The sequence below is a fragment of the Mirounga leonina genome, unplaced genomic scaffold (assembly GCF_011800145.1).
Source record: "Mirounga leonina isolate KUSES-001 unplaced genomic scaffold, KU_Mleo_1.0 Mir_178, whole genome shotgun sequence".
Classification (NCBI taxonomy): Eukaryota; Metazoa; Chordata; class Mammalia; order Carnivora; family Phocidae; genus Mirounga; species Mirounga leonina.
This window is the reverse complement of record NW_023270464.1, coordinates 24699574-24715434: the sequence shown is the minus strand read 5'-3', so window position 1 is coordinate 24715434 and position 15861 is coordinate 24699574. Positions and strand designations below refer to the sequence as shown.

Genomic DNA, 15861 nt, shown 5'->3' with positions numbered 1-15861 from the left:
CGGCGTTGACCGCGCGGCTCAGGAGCGCCGTGCGCGCGAGGCCATGGACGCGGACCCGCCCCCCTATCACCCCACGCGCAGCAACTGCGTGCACTTGGCGCTGCGTCTGCTCGGCCCCGGGCCCACCCTGGACCCCCTGCAAATAGATGGCAGTCGTATTAGCTCGGTGCGGCTCAGTTACCCAAGCGCGACCCCACCCCGCCTCCGCCTCCGGAGCCAGTTAACAAATGCAGCTAACCAAAGTGCTGCAAAATTCATACTTTGCCTCCCCGCCTTGTTCCTCAAACTCAAGATCCATTTTACTCTGCCAAACCCAAAGCACCCAGAAGCAAACTAGGCCTGCCAACTCTTCGACGTTCCACTTCTCTGAAACTCTTTTGGGCCCACTCCAGGAAGACCCCAGCTCACAGATCTTGAGCACATCTATTTCCTTCGGCCTACCGACTTCCAAACCCAGGCGCTGCTCTGGTCCTTGTTAACCCCCATTCCACTCCCCCAGTGGAACCTACCTAGGGACCCATCTTTCTGGGCCCTGTCCGTTTACACCCAGGCCCACAAATTCTGGTTCTGGAGACATTGGGATCCTGGTCTATAGATCAAGACTCAGGCCTATGAACTCTGGCTCTCCAAGTCAAGCCCTCCTCACCTCCTCCTCCAAGCCCAGCCAAGAGACTGCAGCTATCCAACCCAATGCCCCAAAGTCGGGCCCAACTAGATCTCACCCCTTTCCCAAAACCTGGTCACTACTTTCTCTCTAGATCCAGGCCGTCTTTCCTTGGGGGTACTTCGGGCCTTGGAAACTGAGCTGGAGGCCTCACATGATCCAGGAGTCCTGGCTGTCACACCAGACCTTAACCCAGCCTCTTCCCTCTCTCCCTTCCTTCCTAGGTGTCGGTGGACATGAATTTGACTGTGGACTAGGTGTGATCTTATGTCCTCCTGAGTGTGCATGGGGGCTTCAGAAATGGTCATTAAACTGTTTTTGCAAAGATGAATTCGGGGTTCACTATCCCTTCTATTCAGTCTCCATTTCTCTGCCTGCAGCCTGCTGCAGTCTCCTCCCATGGACCAAACCTCCTTAAATTCTGTCACGTCCAGGAGAAACCAAGACACCATCCAAGGGGCCCAGATTTTGTAGGAAAGATGGAGCTGGGAGAGAGAGCGTCTTTGGTCTCTGAAGCGGGTCTCTGGGTGCTGTGCCTCCTTCCCGCTCTAGGACCCCCAGCACTGTAACACAGCCCCCTCTTCAGTCCCCGGCTTTCCTTCCACCGCGCGGGGGAGCATCCGTGGTCGTGTCTGGAATGAGCGGAGCCCCTAGAGGCCCTCCCACTGAGACCCTGTGGTCGGGAGGGTGAGGGAAGGCGCTCTGCCTCTCCCGGAAGGCTGTCCCACCCTCAGTCCAGAGGCCTCCACCCACCCCCGGACCCGGAATCTGGGTCCCTCTAAAGGACAGGAGGATCCCTCACGGGGAGGGGGAAGGGGGCGGGGATTTCCGAGGGATGCGGGCGGGGCCAGCCCCTGGGGCGCAGCCCCGCCCCTCCGCGGACACGCCCCCCAACCTCAGGCGCCGGTGCCTTTAAGAGCCTCGCCGCGCGGCCCTGATTGATAAATCCGCGCGCTGCCTCTGCTCGCGCAGGTTGCGGCCTCTGCGGAGCCCGGCCTGCGCTCGCTTCCTCGGCCCCAGCCTCCGCCCCGGCGAAGCGCTCTCCCCGGCCGCCCCATGTCGGCCGCCCCCGCCTACGGCGAGGACAAGGGCGGCTCCGCCGGCCCCGGGGAGCCCGAGTACGGCCACGACCCGGCGAGCGGCGGCATCTTCTCCTCCGACTACAAGCGGTGAGGGAGCCCGCGGCGCGCCGGCACCATGGACAGCGCCCCGGCCTCGCGGACCGGAAGCCCGCCCTGCCCCCTCCCGCCGCGGCCGGGCCCGGGCGCCCGGGTCCCCCGCGCCAGGGCCCGGCCGGGACCCGGGGAGGGGCTGCAGGCCGTCGGGGGCGGGGGCGACCCTCCCGCCCCGGGCGTGCCCGCAGTTCGTGGGTTTGCACTACAGGTTCGCCGCCTTTATCGCGCGGGGCCAGCCGGCTCCCGAAGATCGCGGGGGAGGGGTCCGCGCCGGTGAGCTGGAGCCTGGGGCCTGTCTGGGGAGGCCGGCCCTGCGTGTGCCCTCGGAACCTCCCAGGCCCGGCCCCTCCTGCAAATCCATTTCCCTCATTCTGGCCCCACGCCCGCGCTCACACACTCCCGCTTCCCTCCTTGCCCCTGGAGTTCAGCCCCACCTGGACTTCCCACTCCCCCCGCCCCCCACCTTTGGCTCACTCGTGGCTTCTTTCGTTTATTTGTAAATCCTGAAACAAGCATTTGTAAGGGGCTGCCGTGTCCATTCTCATCCTCGTGACTGTGAATACAGGCGTGAACCTGAGACGGCCCTTGGTCCTCGTCCTCTAGTTGCTCTAGAGGGGAGCACAGAGGAAGAATCCGTGTTGTGGGAGCGTCGGAGGGGTGCGAGGAGCTGGTCCCTGGCCCTGGAGGACGGGGAGAGGGGAGAGGGAGGGATGTTCCAGGCGGAGGAAGGAGCTTGTAGGGAGGTGGCCAAGTCACAGGTTTTGTAGGTGCTAATAATACAATATGGCCCGAATCGCTGTGCAAGCCCCTGGAGCGACCAGAAATGAGGGTGGGAAGATGCCAAGGAGCTGACGGGTTCTGAGCAGGTGACAGCAGATTTGCATTTTAGAAGGATTCTAGGCTGGATTGTGGAGAAGAGACCGGGGGGTGTGCTGGTTTGAGCAGGAGACGAGGGCGTGTTGAAGTTGGGGGAGGGGGACATGAGGGTGGTTTAGCCTGTGGGAGGGGCAGAGGATTTGAGGACTGTTGAGGCGGTAGAAGTCACAAACCTGATGATTAACTGGGGGGAGAAGATAAGGATAATACTCAGGTTACTATTTCTTGTAACTGGATAGATGGTAGCACCATACAGAGTGATTGGAAATAAAGGGGTTACAAGAAAATTGGTGAAAATAATGTTGAGCCCTGCTTTTGACAGGCTGAAATTGTAAACTCTGAGGGATATTCAAGCCTGGGAGGTAGCTGGATCTTAGGATTTGGGTTCCAGGAGAGATTATTAACATATATGTATTAATCAAAGCCACAGAAGGAAGTTAAGATAACCCAGGGAGAGTATATGAAATGAGTTCAGACAGCTCACAGAGATGAACCCTAAAGAATGCAGGGGGAAAGTGTTTCAAGGTGACTGAAAAAAAGTAAACCAAAGAGAGAAGGAAAACAGAATGTGGTTTCGAGGAGGAAGTGATCAGCAAGGTCAACTCAAACAAGGGAAAGAAATCATGACCGTTGGTTTGACAAAGAGCAGGTCAACCCCGCCCTGCTCTACTCCCCACCTCCTGTCCTGGGGGACAAGTCTGGCAAAGTCAGAAGAGGGGGAGCTGGATTATTTTCCCCCAACATTCTATTATGAACAGTGTTAAACGTACAGAAAAATTGGGTGTGCACTACAAGGAATACATGAATACCCTCCACCTAGATCCAACCACTGTTGACATTATACCATATATGTTTTATATAACCCTCTAGCCATAAATAGTTTTGGCTGAGCCATGTAAGTTGCAGACATCATGGCCCCTCAGCCCTAAATTCTTATCAGCGTCTAAAACCAGGTGAAAGTGAGTAGAGGAGCAAATAAGAGGTGAATAAATAAAACACAGCGAATGGGGAATTTGCTTCCCGGAAGTTTGTAAAGGGGAGAGAAAAAAAAAAAAAGAGTTGCTGGAGGAGATCATTAGTTCAAGAAGGTTTGTGTTATTTGTGTTATTTTTGTTTATTATCAGGATGGAAGAGCAAGTCTAACTGCTGGTGGGAAGGAGCCAGCAGTGTGGGGGAGGCTGAAGGGAACTGAAGGCACAGGGCCCCCTGGGTGATGGGGGGAGGCGGAGGCATTCGGAGCTGGGTGGGAGGACCGAGCTGGCTTTGAGGAGGATTGCTGCCCAGGGGGAGGAGGGCAGGAGGAGAGGAGAGGCAGGTGTTTGGGAGGTGCAGGGGATTTTGTCTGAGGCCTTTCATTCTCTGTGAGAAGCAGGTGGCCAAGTCCTAAGAGCAGGAGAGCAAGGCTGTGGGTGGGGATTTGAGGCGCTTGGAGGGGGTCTGAAATGGAGCGAAAAGAGCCAACTACTCCTGGCAGGGTAGGGGCAACCTGGATAGGAGGGCCAGGGGTGTGAGTGAGAGAGCGGCTGGAGGCCCCAGGGGGGCCTAGGCCAGGGAAGGAGGAAGTAGAGATCAGAGAAGGCTGATAGGAAGGAAGGAATCGAGGAACTGGTCTGGGTTCGGGTCAGAGTGGACAGGAGGTGTACTGGATTTCTGAGGAAGAGCAGTTCTGGGGAGGCAGAGGTCTAGATGTGGCCAGAGAGTGGAGGTGAGGAGGGCGTCCCTCACCTCTGTCTGGATCAGCTCTCCCCTGACCCCCTCGCCCCCTGGCTGGAGGTTGAGGTGGCTTAGTCCCCAGTCCCTACCTTCCATCCCCTCTCGAGTCCTGTCTCTGAGCAGTGAAAAGGAAACTGGAGCCTCCTTCCCTGCCAGTGTCTGGTTTCTGAGTTTCGGGGGCGGGCCATCTAGGACAGCGACAGGCATCCCCAGCTCCCCGGTCAGCTCAGTCTCATCTCAGAGCAGGACCTGGTGCCCCATGCAGCGATTCCTGCAGCTCCCGGGGGCCGTTGGGAGGCCAGGGGGCAGAGGGGCCTGTGGGGCTGACCAGGAGGCCGCCAGCCCCGTGCTGGCCCCTGAAGGCGGGCCCCCACCCTGGTACCAGGCCTTACAGCCTGAGGAGCTGCGGTGGCTGCAGGCCCCGGAGGAAGACACATCCCCTGAAGCGTCCCTGGAAGGACCTTGCCCAGAGCCTGGCCAGAGCCAGAGCCAGCCGCTAAGGTACAGAGGAACTCCCAGGGACCCTCACCCCGATGCCGGGAAGACAAGCAGTGGGTGGCGGCTGCCCTCAGCTCAGGCTCTTCCAAGTCCCAGCTCCTTAGGAGGGGGATGAGGCTGGGATTTAGGGTGCGGGGGGCGGGTCAGGGGCACAGTGTGGGGGCTGAGGGTATGAGGGGGGTGAACTTAACTCCAGCAGCTCTCTGGGGAGGACAATAGTGTTGTGGTCCCACCTTGACCGTCCCCCCTCCTGGGTCCTGGCTAAAGTGGGCTCTGGGGGAGGTTGGGAGACGGGCAAAGGCGCAGAGTTTGGGATTCTGGTGGCGAGGAGAGGGAGGTGAGCACGTCTGGCCTCAGTGGCACATTCTGCGCCCTGGCTGGCCCGCTGGACAGGCCCTCAGGCCGGGCCGGGGGTCAGAGTGAATGCGGTGTAAGACGATCTGACCACGGGAGGCTAGTGTTTCCTGGCTTTGGGGCGTCGCTGTGTACCCCTTGCTTCCTCTCGCTCTTGGGCACACAAGCTGGTGCCGTGAAGACGTGGGACCCGGGGTGGCATTTAACAAGCCCGCCTGGGCTATACCCACAGTCCCTCCGCTCTCTCAGGTCCCCTGTGCCGGGGCCCAGAGCCCGCAGAGCCGGGGAGGGGGGGGTCGTGTGGGCGCTGCCGCGATGCCCCGGCGCGTGTGCATTTGACAAGGGCCTGTGGCATTTCTAGGAGTGGTGAGGGCAGCCGGGTGTGAGGAAGTGTGCTTTAGAGAACACCCAGAGTTAAAGAGGCCGGGCGAACTCCGACTGCTCCCGGTGAGGTCACCACAGGCTGACCCCTCAGAGGGAGGCCGGAGGATCCGTGAGGCTGCGCGTGTTTGATCCTAGAAGCCTAATCCATCCTCCGGAATCTCAACTAGGAGCCCACGGGGCACTGGGGAATGAGACAGAGTGCCAGTCTAGTCCCAAGGGTGTGTGTGTACGTGGTGCATGTTGGGGGGGGAGTGTGCGTGGGGGGGGTGCACTGCGTGGCTTGTGCGTGTGCAGATGAGGGCGTGGGGGAGAACGGAGGGGTCTGGTGGGGATGTGTGTGGGTCTGCGGGCGTCTAGGTGAGGTGTGTGCTGGTGGGTATGTGGGCGTATGCGTGGAGAGTGTGTTTGTGGGAAGTGTCTGAATGTGAGGTATGTGTCTGTGACTGTTGGTTTCTCTGGGGGCGGTGGGTGTGTGTCTGCAGGGGGCATGTGTGGGCGTGTGTGGGTTTATATAGGAATCGTGTGTGTCTGGGGGTGCGAATGTGTCTGGGGTGGTGGATATATCTATGCGGTGTGTCTGTGGGGGTGTGGGGATGTGGGGATCTGAGGATGTCTGGGGCGCAGGTGTGTCTGTGGGGGAACAGGTGTGTCTGGGGGTGTGGGTACGTCTGTGGGGCTGTCTGGGGCGCAGGTGAGTCTGCAGGGGACATACGGGAGTGTCTGTGGCATGTGTGGATGGCGCTGGTGTTGGTGGGGGTGTTGGGGTGTGTAGGTGAGTTGACTGTGAGGTGTATGTGTGGAGGAACCCGGCAGTTCAGCGGTGTGCGTTTGTCCACTGGGGATGGGGGTGCCCGGCTTTCATTCTCCTCGCAGCCCTGGTGCTGCCCAGGCCCGGCTGCATGGTCTGTCCCTCTTTCTATACCCCCGTTGTCCTGAGCTCTGCCCCTTAGGAATTGACCACCTGATTTGTGTTTGGGAGAGTGAGAGGATCCTCTGATTTGGGGGGCATCCCTCAAGTGAGAGAATTTTAGATCAACATGGCTGGGGCTGGACATCTTCTGCCTTCTTCTGACAGCTAGCAAGTCCTCTGTGTTCTGGAAAACATCATCTTTCTACTTCGCTTTCCATCAGAAAATCTGTTCAGGAAAGACACTTCCTAAACCCCTCGGAACATCCATTTCTTAGCACCGCTTCTGTCCTTTCTGAATGTATGTAGGCACTCAGGCATTTGTGCAGAATGCAGCCCGAGGACTAGGCATGTGTCATGTCGGTTTTTCTCCTCCTCTGAGCTTTCGTCGCTTACTCATCTCTCAGCATCAGCCTCCCGTTTGCCCGTCTGTAACTACCGTCACGCTCTTCCCTGCTATCACTGCTCCCTCTCATTTCTGATTTTCTATTGTTTCTAAATGTTTCACTGCTTTTTAATTTCCACCATTGGTGATACCTTTCTAGACTGGGTTCTCCTGCCTGGGTCGAAAGCTGTGGGTTATCAGAGTATCATCTGGGAGATGAGAGAACTGTGCAGGACCCCACACATCGCTGCTCACCACATTTTGGAACCATTTTGGCAATACATGGGCACATCAGTTGTCCCACAGCTGTATCAGCTGTGTATAGACATATTTTTTCTATGAGTTTATTCATAGTTCTCTGTTCACTTCTTTGACCACCAGCCCTTAGACCTCTGAGTATGGTTGGGCAGGTTGTTCACTGCAGAAGGGTACCTGGCCAAAGAATACCAGACTATATTCCACTCATGGAATGGGGAGCAACAGCTCAGGGCTATGTCTACTTGGAGGGGCAAGCAGATGGTGGATATGCTTGCAGTAGCCCTGACCGTGAATGCTGGATATAAACCTTAAATTGGTATCAGTACTTTATTTTGAATATTAAATTTTTATTTGCCATATCCCCAAATTTTCCTTTCTGTTGCTATTATAGGCTGGATTGTGTCCCCTTCAAATTCCTATGTGGAAGTCCTAACCTCCAGTACCTCAGAATATGATTGTATTTGGAGAAGGGGTCTTTAAAGAGGTGATTATGTTAAAATGAGGTCATTAGGGCCCTAAAGCAGTCTGACTGGTGTCCTTATAAGAAGAGGAAATTTGGACACAGGATGCACAGGGGGAAGACCATGTGCAGATACAGGAAGACAGCCGTCCACAAGCCAAGGACAGAGGCCTCAGAAGAAACCATGCCCGCTGACACCATCTCTAAAACTGTGAGAAAATAAATTTAGGTTGTTTAAGCCACCCGATGTGTGGTACTTTGTTACGGCAGCCCTAGCAAACAAATACACTTGCCCTATTTGTTTCTTCCTTAAATTTAGTTTTATAAACCAAAGTTATTTAAAAAAAAATTAAACCTTAGCCATCTGGTTACTGATAATTTTATGACCTTGAAAATAAAAATTTCCCCTTCCACTTCCATATTTAAAAATCATTTCACGATTAATTGCAGATGGGGGGTTTATTTTGGTCCGAGACACGTGTACAAGTTCAATCCTTTGCTGCCGAGGATGTGTCCCAGCCGCGTTTATGTACGGGAAGAAAGGGTTCTTCCTTCTAAGAAAGGGTTCGTTCTTCCGCTAGCGAGTTACTTGTTCCTAATGTATCAGTTTAGATCCATTTATAAAATTGCCCCCTGTGACCTTTGACTTTCTATTTTTAACCTGGTACCAGGGAGTTTTTGTCATTGCCTGTTTGGGGTTTGGAGCTCCTAGAGGGTAAGTTGTCTGTCATCGCTCCATTGTTCTCTTCTTTCCCCAAACTATTCTCTGGAGTTCTTAACCTATTCATTTTTTTTTTTTTCTCCAGGCAAATTTTGTTGCCACTTTAGGAAGTCTGACAAAATGCCTTCACTGAAATTTCATTGGACATTGCATGAAATTTATGTATTGGCCTGAGGACTACCTCTCCTCCCTTCAGCTGTGTGCAGGGGGTCATGTATTCAAATCTTCATTTATTTCTCCCAGGAGGGTTTTATAACTTCCTGGAATCACTGTTGAATGTTAAGTGATAACTCTGGCTTTTGTGCTGAGGCCAAAATCTCAATAGATTCTGGAGCGCCTGGGACCCCTCCAGTCCTCGGAGTTAGATCAGTCTGTGGAGTCCGGGCCTGGGAACACACCTGGGCTGGGGCAAGGACATCCTGCTCCTCTTTGGACACCGACACCTTTCCACTGGATCCAGATCCTTCCCATCTCTCCAACGGGCCATTTTCTGGGCGGGGTCCATACCTTTCCCACCCCAAACCTTTCCTCGTGGCTTCTGGCTCTAGGTCCCCAGCTGTATGGGTTTCCTAGGGCCGCTGTAACAAAGTATAGCTGAACCACAGAGCGGGTGGTTTAGGACGACAAAGGTATTGTGTCACAGAGCCAGAGGCTAGAAGTCCAAAATCAAGGTGTCGGCAGGGCCATGCTCCCTCTGCAACCTGTTGGGGGATCCTTCCTCACCCCTTCCTGGCTTCTGGTGGCTTCCTGGCAATCCCTGGTGTTCCTTGACTTGTAGCTGGCTCACTCCAATCCTCTGTCTTCACCTGGCATTCTCCCTGTGTCTCTCTCCACATCGCTGTCTTCTTAGAACACCAGAAATACTGTGTCAGCCTTACTCCAGTGTGACTTCCTCCTAATTACAACTGCCGCAACTCAGTTTCCAGAGGGCCACATTCTGGGGTTCTAGGGGTTAGGACTTCAACGTTATCTTTTTTGAGGGGGACCCAATTCAACCTGTACCATGGGCTGGCCCACGTTTCTCCTGACCCCCAGTCCCCTGCCCATGTCGCTGTTTTCTGCCTGGGTCCACCCCCACCCTCGTCCCCTCTGCTGACCTCCTCTGTCTCCCCGACCCACCAGGCATGACGACCTGAAGGAGATGCTAGACACCAACAAGGATTCCCTCAAGCTGGAGGCCATGAAGAGGATTGTGGCCGTGAGTGGGGAAGGGGGTCCTCGGGGTGGAGGCCTGGTGGGCAGGGATCAAAGAGCAGCTCTCCTTGGCTCCTTGTGGACCTTCCCCTAATAAGTGTGGGCCTCCTCCCTCTTCCTCCCCCTCCCTTGACCCCCCCACCCAGATGATCGCCCGGGGAAAGAATGCCTCAGACCTGTTTCCTGCTGTGGTGAAGAACGTGGCCTGCAAGAACATAGAGGTGAGCACCCCCCAGGGAGGGATCTCCCACGCCCACCTCCATCAGGAATAAACTCCCGCTGCTTGGGGTGAGGAAGAGAACAATCCAGCCCCCGGGGGCCTGACTTGCTCAGAATGCCCTCGGTTCGGGAGAAGACACTGTTTGTATGTCCCTGAACCAGACGTGGGTCCGACTGAAGGACCCGGGGCACAGTGGGGACCCTCTCCCCGCTCTGGAAGCATCTGTCCGTGCGACCACAGCCGGCCAGGCGACCACATCTCGGGGGGGGGGCCGCCAGTCCTGCTGAGAAACCCGCTCTCCGCAGGTGAAGAAGCTTGTCTACGTGTACCTGGTGCGCTACGCCGAAGAGCAACAGGACCTGGCCCTGCTGTCCATCTCCACCTTCCAACGGGGCCTCAAGGTCAGAGCCGCAGTTTGCCTCCCTGGCGCCCGGGGCTTGTGGACGCTGGCTTGGAGTCGCAGGCCCAGGGAGAGGCCGGTGCCTGGGGGAACAGCCTGGAGACCCGTTCCTACCTGCCTAGCGTGGGGAGGGTCCGCATCAGAGAAGAGCACCAGCGGGACCCTCAGAGGGTGGAGGCCAGCTCAGAAGGGGCATGAGACATGGAGTGGGGGCCCAGGGACCATGTCCTCCTCCTCTGAGGAGCCTGGGGCAATGGCTGTCGCTAACAGGAGCCACTCGAGCCCCTGAACGTGGAGAGCCCTGGGCTCCCTCACCCACTGGGGTAAAGGAACGGTGGCCCGCAGCCAGGCAGAAGTCCACCTCCTTAAGACAGGACTCTGAGGGCGCGCTGACCTGGTTCCTCGCCCCTGCGGGTCACAGCCTTGGCTCCGGCTGGGGCTCCTAGTCTGGGTTTCTGTGGGGAGCAATGACTTTGGAACTTGGTACGGAGGACAAAAGCGTTTGTTGAAAACAAATGAGCTCTACCCAGAGGAAAACAACAAAGTTTACCCTGTAGGAGAGCTGCCTCAGATACGGGGTTTGGGTTCAAAAGTCAGCGCAGACGCCATAGCCATAAACACACGACTGTCCATTTCCTGTGAGTTCAGTACAACAGGTCATTCCTCTAGAGTTGAAACAAGGTGATCGTTCTTCTTCTTTCTTCTTTTTTAAAAATTTATTTATTTTTATTATTATTTTTTTAAAGATTTTATTTATTTATTTGAGAGAGAGCGAGCACATGAGAGGGGGGAGGGCCAGAGGGAGAAGCAGACTCCCCGCCGAGCAGGGAGCCCGATGTGGGACTCGATCCCGGGACTCCAGGATCATGACCTGAGCCGAAGGCAGTCGCCCAACCAACTGAGCCACCCAGGCGCCCTAAATTTATTTATTTTAGAGAGATAGAGAGCGTGAGCGGGAGGGGCAGAGGGAGAGGGAGAGAGCATCTCCAGCAGACTCCCCGCTGAGCAGGGAGCCCAGTGCGGGGCTTGATTCCAGGACCCTGAGATTATGATCTGAGCAGAAACCAAGAGTCCGAGGCTTAACTTACTGTGCCACCCTGGTGCCCCAAGGTTGATAGTTCTTCGGTTTAGCACCAGAAGTAGTTGACTTGTCTTAGATGCCCCAGTGAATGCAAAATACCCACTTTTAGAGACTGGATCACGTCTGTTGTACTGAAAGGCTCTTGGAGGCATGTAGAAATTGAAATCACCTGGGGGCGCCTGGGTGGCTCAGTCGGTTGAGCTTCTGACTCTTGGTTTCGGCTCAGCTCATGATTTCAGGTCATGAGATCAAGCCCCACGTAGTCGGGCTCTGCACTCAGCGGGGAGCCTGCTTGGGATTCTCCCTCTCCATCTCCCTCTGTCCCTCGCCCCCCCTTTCTCCCCCTCCCTAGGGAAGAAAAGAAAAGAAATCATCTAAGGGAAGGGGCAGTAGGAATGGTGCGGAGGGCTGAATCCCCTCATGCTATTTAAACTGAATATTGTCACCTTTTGTTTTGCACATGACATGCATGCGTGCTAGTCCCCACTGCGCGCTTTTCTGGCCAGTCTAGCTCAAGGATGCAGAAGCCAATATCACTGCCATTCTGTTCTCTCTCCTTTCAGCATTTTCAGCACAGATGACAGCCATTAACTCCCCTAGTCTTTCCACACATTTAGTTCACATTCCTGTGAGAGCATCCCTGAAGGGTCCAGCTCACCTTGTCATGTCCAGCTGGTTCTGGAGGTTGCTGAGCAGCCTGAGAACTGACTGCCCAGATCCGGGCTCAGCCCTGGGTCACTGTGCTACGGCCAGCAGGAGAGGCCGACAAGGTCTGCTCCTCTGAGACGGGGGAGCAAGCACGGCCACTGGCAAGTACCTGCAACCCCTGGGTATCCCTGTGCTGCGTATCAGGCTAGGCTAATTTTTTAAAGTCAAAACCATAGGATCGATCTATCTACGTTGGCAACTGATCTTTTGACTTGAATCAGGGTTAAATCATTTTATAAGAACCGTTCTAGTTGTTTTGCACATGTACGTGCAGTCTTCACAGTCTGTCCCTTTTCCCCTTTTAGAAAACCAGAGCCCCCTTAGTCCAATCAATGCAATGATTTCTCTAGAACAGTGGTCAGCAACCTTTTTCTATGTACTGCCGACAGTAATTTAGGCTTTGTAGGCCACATAGCCTCAACCCTGCAACCACCCAACTTTGCCCTTGAAGTGTGTAAGAAACCATAAATGAGTGGGCCTGGCCGGGTTCCAATTAAATTTTTATTGACAAAAAAGGCAGGAGACAGATTTGGCCCGAGGGCTGTAGCATCCCAACCTTGCCCTAGAACATATCTGACCCGCCATCCCCAGTGACCAAGATGTCACTCCACTGCAGCTACAACTTCTTTTTTAAACCATTATATTCTATTAGCAATAATCGCATTATAGTCTATCCAAACCTCCATAGCTATAATTTTTAAAAATTTATTTCGGACGCACAAAAGGCGCAAAGAATAATATAATGAATAGCTATACGCCAAGCACAAGAAATGAAAAAGTTATCAACGGCCAAAGCCCCCTGTGTGTCTTCTCCTGTTTATCATTCATGCGCATGCATTCATTCTCTTACTACTCATTTATCATTCCTAAATAATATATAATATTGTTTTGTAAGTGGTATCACATGATAAATGTGTTCCTCTAAGACTCATTTTCCTTCTGTTGTTAACGACTCCGGGCTTGCTTATACACTAGAACCATTCATTTCCATCAAGGATTCTCCCTTCTTTTTATCAACCCAGGCTGAGACTGTGTTTGCTTTCTTAGCAGCCCACATACGTGGTTGCCTCAATTCAGACAAACCTCCAGTGGGCAGTCAGATAATCTAGGTCTCCCCACCTGCGGTCTTAATGCAGTTGGTCCCTTGAATCCCCTATGAAACCCTATTACAGTTCATTTTATTGGTTTAGCACAGCGTCCAATTCAGGGTGATTCTAAATTTTAATTCTTTTAAAATGCAATTTACAGGTGGTGCTGGTGCTGATGCTCTCCCATGAGTGCAATGTACTGTGTCTAAGGCTCTTCTTGTTCTCTTGATTTTGTGTCTTCCTCCAAAATGTTGATAAGCTGCACAGACCAGGGCAGCAGACTGAGTCCCATGGTGTATCATGTTTCTAGGCTGATGCCAATCTGCTAATAAACCTTCCCCAAGTACACTGTTTTACCAAGTTGTGGATCCACCTAACTGTACAGTCAGCTGGCATTTTCTTATCTTGTTAGAAAGGATCTTATTCAATAGCAGAAAAATTTCTTAACACCTTTCATGTGCAAAGGGCTATGGAAATACAGAGACAAAATAGACATGAGTTCTGCTCTTAAAATGCTTACATATTAAGTGAAACAAAAAGCCTGCATCAAAAACGGCCAGCCAGGAAACGCTACAAGACTCCCACCAGTGCCTTGCTGAAATCGAGATCCACAGTGTTAATATCGACCAGTCTAGTTACCCTATCAAAAAGGAAAATGGTTTTTTTAGTAACTTCCTGTGAATCCATAATTGTTTCCAAATAAAAGGGGAAAAAATAGGTTAGAGCAGTAGCTAGGATGTGATTTGACTCTAAACAAACACAGACTGCTGCTTTTTAAATAAGTGCTTCTAAACCATGTGTTTAAAAATCAGTTCTAGAATTTTGACAGGGATTACCATCATCGTGCCCTGTCATTTCATGGATCTTCTCTTTCCCCGTTTTAGAACATCAGGGAGGCATCTACACGTTATTTGTGCCAGCACCTCTCCCGTTGTCCACCATTCTCTAAAATTCACAGCAATTTACAGCTGGTGCTGGTGCTTTCCCATGATTGCAATGTACTGTGTCTAAGGCTCTTCTTGGGTGTGTATTGGATGCAACAGGAGCAAAGAGGAGGGGCCTACGCACCTGTCTATTTTAAACAGTGGAGGAAGAGGAAGAAGAACAATTTCTGGGAGGTTGCTGGGGGAAAGGAGTGTTAACGATGAACTCTGGAAAGGAGGCCAGTTTGAATTTGCGGGCAGTCACCTCTGGCATAAATACAAAGACACCCCCCTCCCCCAACTCCGCCCCAAAGACCAGGAGGTATTTCAGGAACTTTAGGTATTCTATAAGATTTTTACTCTTCCTGAAAGTGAAGCAACCCATGGCCACAACTGTTCCGGTGTCAGATTTCTGCGGCGGGGGCCAAGAGTCAGTTCCCTCAAGTGGTCCCTCCCAGGTCCCTAGCACTTGCCCACGGTTCAGGGGGTCAGGAGGCAAGAACTGCTGGTAGCTAGAGACAGTAAGTTCCATAGGCGTGGCCTTTCCCATCAGGCCACTGTGCTCTCTCAGGGCTCTGCCTCCACCTCTGCTCCTAGGACCCCAACCAGCTGATTCGTGCCAGTGCCCTGCGTGTCCTCTCTAGCATCCGGGTGCCCATCATCGTGCCCATCATGATGCTGGCCATCAAAGAAGCTGCCTCGGACATGTCACCCTATGTACGGAAAACAGCTGCTCATGCCATCCCTAAACTCTACAGGTATGCCCCAACCCAGCCATTCACTCCTCCGGGGGGCGGTGGTTCCCAAGCCCCCAGCCCACCCCAGGCTCTCCCAAGTCTTGCAGATTGCCCTTCTTCTTTTATACTTTGGATGGTTTAAGATGGTTTGGGGAACTGATAGACATGGAGGACAGTGGTGGTGGCAGCTCACACCTCTTTACCAATAAGGTTGGGGTGGGGGTGGTGAGCACAGTTTGGGCAGATATTGGGAAGGCTGGAGATGGGGGGAGGGGCAAATCCCTCTCAACCGTTTCTCCTTCAGTTTGGATTCTGACCAGAAGGACCAGCTGATCGAGGTCATTGAGAAGCTTCTGGCCGACAAGACCACGGTGTGTACATGGGCACACACGGATGGGTGGTGGGAAGGAGCGGCACAGAGGCCTCTGCCCTTCCTGTTCACCCTCTCTTGCCACTGTCCGTTCCCCAGCTGGTGGCGGGCAGCGTGGTGATGGCCTTCGAGGAGGTCTGCCCGGAGCGCATCGACCTGATTCACAAGAACTACCGGAAACTCTGCAACCTGCTCATCGACGTGGAGGAGTGGGGCCAGGTGGTCATCATCAGCATGCTCACCCGCTACGCGCGCACGCAGTTCCTGAGCCCCACCCAGAACGTGAGTGGGCCCGGGCCCTAGCAGCGTGGGTGGGAGGGCTGCCGGGAGGAGGCGCCCACTGCCTCCCCCACGTCTCCGCCTCCGCCTAGGAATCTCTGCTGGAGGAGAACCCCGAGAAAGCCTTCTACGGCTCGGAAGACGATGAGGCCAAGGGCCCGGGCTCGGAGGAGGCGGCCACCACAGCGCTGCCCGCCCGCAAGCCCTACGTCATGGACCCCGACCACCGGCTGCTGCTGCGCAACACGAAGCCGCTGTTGCAGAGCCGCAGCGCCGCCGTGGTCATGGCGGTGGCACAGCTCTACTTCCACCTGGCGCCCAAGGCGGAGGTGGGCGTCATCGCCAAGGCGCTGGTGCGCCTGCTGCGCAGCCACAGGTGCGCGTCCGCCCCGCCCCGCCCCGCCCCCACGGGTGCTGCACCGCCCCGCCCCCACGGGGGGCATTCCCCCGCCCCGCCCCCACGGGG

General features: G+C 54.5%; 1 protein-coding gene across 2 annotated transcripts in view; it reads left to right on the top strand.

Annotated features, from left to right (window-relative positions):
- The first annotated feature begins 1720 nt into the window (after positions 1 to 1720).
- The window catches only part of AP3B2 (adaptor related protein complex 3 subunit beta 2), a 29834-nt gene continuing 15693 nt past the window's right edge, over positions 1721 to 15861 (top strand). For both annotated transcript variants that reach the window (XM_035024228.1, XM_035024227.1), the window contains exons 1-8: positions 1721 to 1833; positions 9518 to 9593; positions 9736 to 9810; positions 10115 to 10210; positions 14607 to 14767; positions 15051 to 15117; positions 15216 to 15398; positions 15488 to 15771. In XM_035024228.1, coding sequence (XP_034880119.1) covers positions 1721 to 1833; positions 9518 to 9593; positions 9736 to 9810; positions 10115 to 10210; positions 14607 to 14767; positions 15051 to 15117; positions 15216 to 15398; positions 15488 to 15771 — 1055 coding nt within the window. The remainder of the gene's footprint in view (positions 1834 to 9517; positions 9594 to 9735; positions 9811 to 10114; positions 10211 to 14606; positions 14768 to 15050; positions 15118 to 15215; positions 15399 to 15487; positions 15772 to 15861) is intronic.